General features: G+C 40.3%; 1 protein-coding gene across 1 annotated transcript; it reads left to right on the top strand.

Moving 5' to 3' along the window:
* The first annotated feature begins 2,689 nt into the window (after positions 1-2,689).
* Positions 2,690-4,419, top strand: LOC121752907 (phospholipase A1-Ibeta2, chloroplastic-like). The gene has a single exon (XM_042148001.1). It carries the CDS (start codon positions 2,729-2,731, stop codon positions 4,322-4,324), a length of 1,596 nt encoding a protein of 531 aa, XP_042003935.1. The 5' UTR covers positions 2,690-2,728; the 3' UTR covers positions 4,325-4,419.
* The last annotated feature ends 675 nt before the right edge of the window (positions 4,420-5,094 follow it).

Genomic DNA, 5,094 nt, shown 5'->3' on the forward strand with positions numbered 1-5,094 from the left:
AATATTCGCCTTTTGAAAAACAGATCCACAATAAATGAAAATGTCTCCGAATTAGTCCTTTTTGTGACGGTTCCGTCAAAAAGCTAACGGTCAACGCTAATTGCACAGTGGTATGACCGTTAGTTTTTTCAAAAAAAGACCACTCCAACAAGAATTTTATTTGTTCTGGACCTATTTTTCAAAAAGTGAATGTTTTGGACTAAATTCGTATTTTTGTCATTGTTTAGGACCAAAATTGACCTTTAGTCGAGTAAAATTGATCTTTTATGTTACTATTGTATTCATATACTATACTACCTGATAGAAATCCATGGGTTTCATCTTAAAATCAATTGGTTATAAGAGAAGAGGCACATGAGACTTATATAGTGGATTAAGTTCTTTGTGTACACCGATGTGAGATATTATTATATTCATTTTTATGTTTCAATTGTCAACACTACCAAATGTATATAGAAAGGGAGTTGATATAAAATAAAAGAGTAGTAATTAATGGTCCAAATAAAATAATCTAGCCAATTGTTGCCTAGAAGAAAAGAAATAATTACCTATATAACATGCCCAATAGGTCGAAATGGTGGGACGAAATTAAACAAACAATGTTCAATAATCTTAGTCGAACATTAAGTTATTCAATAATATTACATATGTGCATCACATTTCAATGTGAAGTTTTATTTCACTACCCTTTGACCCAAAAGATGACAGGAAAATACCCTAATTATAGATTTTGAATTAGTTACTACTATAAATTCAAATCATACTTCCTTACAAGGAATTGAATTGAAATTTATTTATAAAGGCGGAGTCAAAATTTATCGAATTTGACAATATTGTTTAATTCCAACAATTTGGTATCATGTTCCTCCCCTAGAAGGAGTCAATTCAAATTTCAAAATAAGGTGTTTAAGCAATTGAATAATACTATATGGTTTAATTTAGATTTTTTGTGCTGCATTTAGCTGTTGTTTGTAGGCTCTTTATTGGATTTTTATATTCTTCTTTCATTATGCATCATTAATTCTTATTCAACGCATTTTCCGCTGGCAGTATTTCATTTTGTAAAAATAAGTTTTATATTAAAAGGTCAATATTATAAACCGATAATTTTGTAACTAGTATGGCTATAGTTTGCCAAAATTGAAGTATGAAACTTTGAATTATCACCAAGGTAAAGTAAAAAAGAAATCACCAATGTTTAATTTAGTCGAAGATAATACCATAATGTATAGATAATTACAATTAAAACCCAACCAATTAATTTTAATCGAAATCTACCTTAGCAATACTTTAGATGCCACGAATACTTATTCAATATGTTAGAAAACCACGTCGATTTTGATTAGTGAAATTCTCAAAAATAAGTGAGAAAAAAAGTTAGACCTCAGAGTAAAAACCTAATACCTCTTCCATACCCATTGATTGTCCCATTTACTGCCATTTTTATTTCATTCCAATTAATTATCCCATTTTATTTTACTATTTTAAATAAATGGATCATACTATTCCAGTACCTCATTCTCCACCAAAGCAAAGTCAACATATAATAAAAAGGGGCAAATGGCCCACCTCAATTTCCTATTTAGATGTAGATATATATAACACATTGTTTTAATATATTAATTAAGTAGTACTCCACTAAATTACCCCTTATATTTAAAATAAAAATATATAATTGTCCCACAGAAGATAAAAGGCAGTAAGAGGCATACATAATATAATCTCAGTCCCACAAAAATAGAGACTATTTCCATTTTGATTCGTACGATAAATTAATAGTTCGTTTCTATCGTAATTTTTTTTTCCTCTAATGAGGTAGGTAAATCTCATTTTGGACTAATAATACTCCAATCACTTTTTCTTTCTATCCCTCTTATACTTTATCAATTGTGAATTAAACTTCTACATACCGTTTCAAAAAATTCTTTTTTCATGGGATGAATGGAGTTGAAAAAAATGAAAAAATTGAAAAAGATTTGCCTCTCTTTAGAGCCATTAGCAAACAAAAATTAGAGCTTTCTCTTTGTATGTTTATATTTTTGCCCCTTCGATTATAATTTCATAGCTTCATTTGTGCATTCCACTAATCATTACTATAATCGATAATTTCTTAAAATTCATATCGATCAACGATTAACTATTGAATGAATGAGAAACTGGAAAAAGTAGTACTATTTGAAAACTGATAGAATAATGAGAATCATGAGATATGGAGTAGTTTTCCATTCTCCAACTGGAACCATACAGTGGCAAAATCAGTAAGATGCATAGATCATAGATGGATCATGGATAGTTTGTTTAAATCATGGATCCCATTTATATTTTGGAGATAGAACAATAACGATTTTCCCATACATCATCGTGATAATTTGAACTTTTCATTAATTTGATGAAGAAAAATATTTGAACTTTTAATTAATTTGATTGAATGAAAAATATTTTATTTACTCCTAATTAAGCTATGTTTCACAGTCGGCAGAGATCCCATCAATATTTAATTTTAGATTTTAGATTCAACATCTCTTTCTTACGGATACAGGCTGACCAACTACCAACAAACTTGAATTTATAATTCCAAATAAATTTAACATATGGTCCACATTGTAATTTCTGCAAACAAGAAGGGCATTTACTAAACATTCACACCTATATAAACCTTCATTCATTCATCACACACCACTTGGTTTCCAATTCTCCCAAACATCTCTCTTTTTTTTCAACCTTCACCATGATGCAAATCGGAGCAACGCTTCCTGCACATAATCTCCAAGTATTTCAGGTGAGGCGAGCCGTGTTCGAATGCTCGGGCTCACCTCTGAACCCCTTCAAACATGCCTCGGCCCGAAAACAGCCCGAGAATTTATCCACCGAGACGACGCAGAAGCATCTTTCGAACCTCGAAACACTCCTCCAAAAGCAATCATTATCTCGCCCCAATCCGAATCCACCGCCCGACCCTGAGCCAGACGCGGAAACCAGGGCCTCCAGAGGCATCCTGGAAGGCCTCTCCCTGGCCAGCGTCTGGCCAGAGATGAAGGCCGCGGAGGATATGTCCCCGCGGCACCTCAACCGCCTCCAGCGGCTGCTGTCCAAGTCCGTGGAGTTCTCCCCGCGAAACAGCCTCGGCAGCCGCTGGCGCGAGTACCACGGCAGCCGCGACTGGGCCGGCATGCTCGACCCGCTCGACGAGAACCTCCGCCGGGAGGTCGTCCGGTGCGGCGAGTTCATCCAGGCGGCCTACCACGGCTTCCACTCGAAGCCCGCCACGTCACCCGAGGAGACCCAGTGGCCCCGCCACGTGGCGCTCCCGGATCGGTCCTACCGGATGACCCGGAGCCTCTACGCCACGGCCTCGGTCGGGCTGCCGAAGTGGGTCGATGACGTGGCGCCCGACCTCGGCTGGATGACGCAGCGCTCCAGTTGGGTCGGGTACGTGGCGGTCTGCGACGACCGCCGGGAGATCCAAAGGATGGGGAGGAGGGACATCGTCATCGCCCTGCGCGGCACCGCCACGTGTCTGGAGTGGGCCGAGAACGTGAGGGACGTCCTCGTCCCACTTCCCGACGAAACAGAAGGTAGTGGAGCAGTTCCGCCAACCAAAGTGGAATGCGGATTTCTAAGTTTGCTGACAACACGTGGGGAGCACGTGCCCAGCCTGGCTGTGTCAGTCGTTGAAGAGATCAAGAGCCTAATGGAGAAGTACAAAGGGGAGAGCCTAAGCATAACCATCACGGGGCACAGCCTCGGCGCGGCCCTTGCCCTTCTCGTGGGCAACGAGCTCAGCACGTGCGCGCCCGACGTCCCGCCCATCGCGGTCTTCTCCTTCGGCGGCCCTCGCGTGGGCAACCGCGGCTTCGCCAACCGCCTCCACGCCAACAACGTCAAAGTCCTGCGCGTCGTCAATTCGCAGGATCTCGTCACCCGGGTGCCCGGGATGTTCGTCAATGAGAATCTCGACAAGAAGCTTCGCGCCACGGGTGCGGGAGGGAAGCTCCTCGACGCCCTCGACGCAAGCCTCCCGTGGTCGTACACGCACGTCGGGACGGAATTGAGAGTGGATACGAAAATGTCTCCGTTTTTACGACCCGACGCGGATGTGGCGTGTTGCCATGACTTGGAGGCGTATCTGCATTTAGTGGATGGATTTTTGGCGTCGAATTGCCCTTTTCGGTCGAATGCTAAGAGAAGTTTGTGGAGACTATTGAATGAGCAAAGGTCGAATGTGAAGAGATTGTACACGAGCAAGGCCAAGGCTTTGAGGTTGAACAATGTGCACGCTACATGTGGAATGTCTATGTCTAATGTTTTGCCAAGTCCATCTTGATTAATAATTAGCTTATGGTGAAAATAAATTAATGGCGCTCATTGTAAATTTGAAATAATTTAACTAGCTTTATAAATGGGTGCTTAATTTTGAAATTGCGCATATATATTGCCTACCTTGAATGTGGCGGACAATTATGATAACACTCTTTCACGATCTCAACTTATTGCTTGTTCCACCGATATAAGCGTCACTTGTTGATATATTTATGAAATAAATGATTAAAGTTACTTCCCATTGATATTTATGAAGCTCTAAAATTGTAGGTTGATTTAAATGCGGATAGGGTCACTGTGAATTGTGATAGACGCACCAACTTAGTTCATTTATCTATATAAGTGCATCCGCAGCGGTGTGTGGACACCCGTCCGTCCGTTCGTGCCAGCGGCGCGGCACCGCCTGCTCGTCGCTGCGCTCTTGCCGCTGGCGCGGCGCTGCTCGATGCATCGAGCACGTCCGTGCCAGCGAGCAGGTGACGTGTCGCGTTCTGATTGGCCAACTGCATTTCCGTTGGAAATTCATTTTTTTAAAATCGAAAATAATACCAAAAATTAAAAAAAAAATCACATTCCCAAAAATATGGCCGTTTTTCTGGAATTTTTTTATTTTTTTATTCCCAAAATCATTTATAAATACACACATTTATCATCCATTTTTCACATCAAATCATCTCTCATTCATCTCTCATTCATATTTTTTCATACAACTTATGTACATCTTCCTCTCTCACTCAAACCCTCTCAAATGGATTTCACCAATCTCATTGCGGA

The sequence above is a fragment of the Salvia splendens genome, chromosome 10, assembly GCF_004379255.2.
Source record: "Salvia splendens isolate huo1 chromosome 10, SspV2, whole genome shotgun sequence".
Classification (NCBI taxonomy): domain Eukaryota; kingdom Viridiplantae; phylum Streptophyta; class Magnoliopsida; order Lamiales; family Lamiaceae; genus Salvia; species Salvia splendens.

What these genes read in the sequence shown, in the direction of transcription:
- LOC121752907 (XM_042148001.1), top strand. Translation starts at nt 2,729, where the DNA reads ATGATGCAAATCGGAGCAACGCTTCCTGCACATAATCTCCAAGTATTT.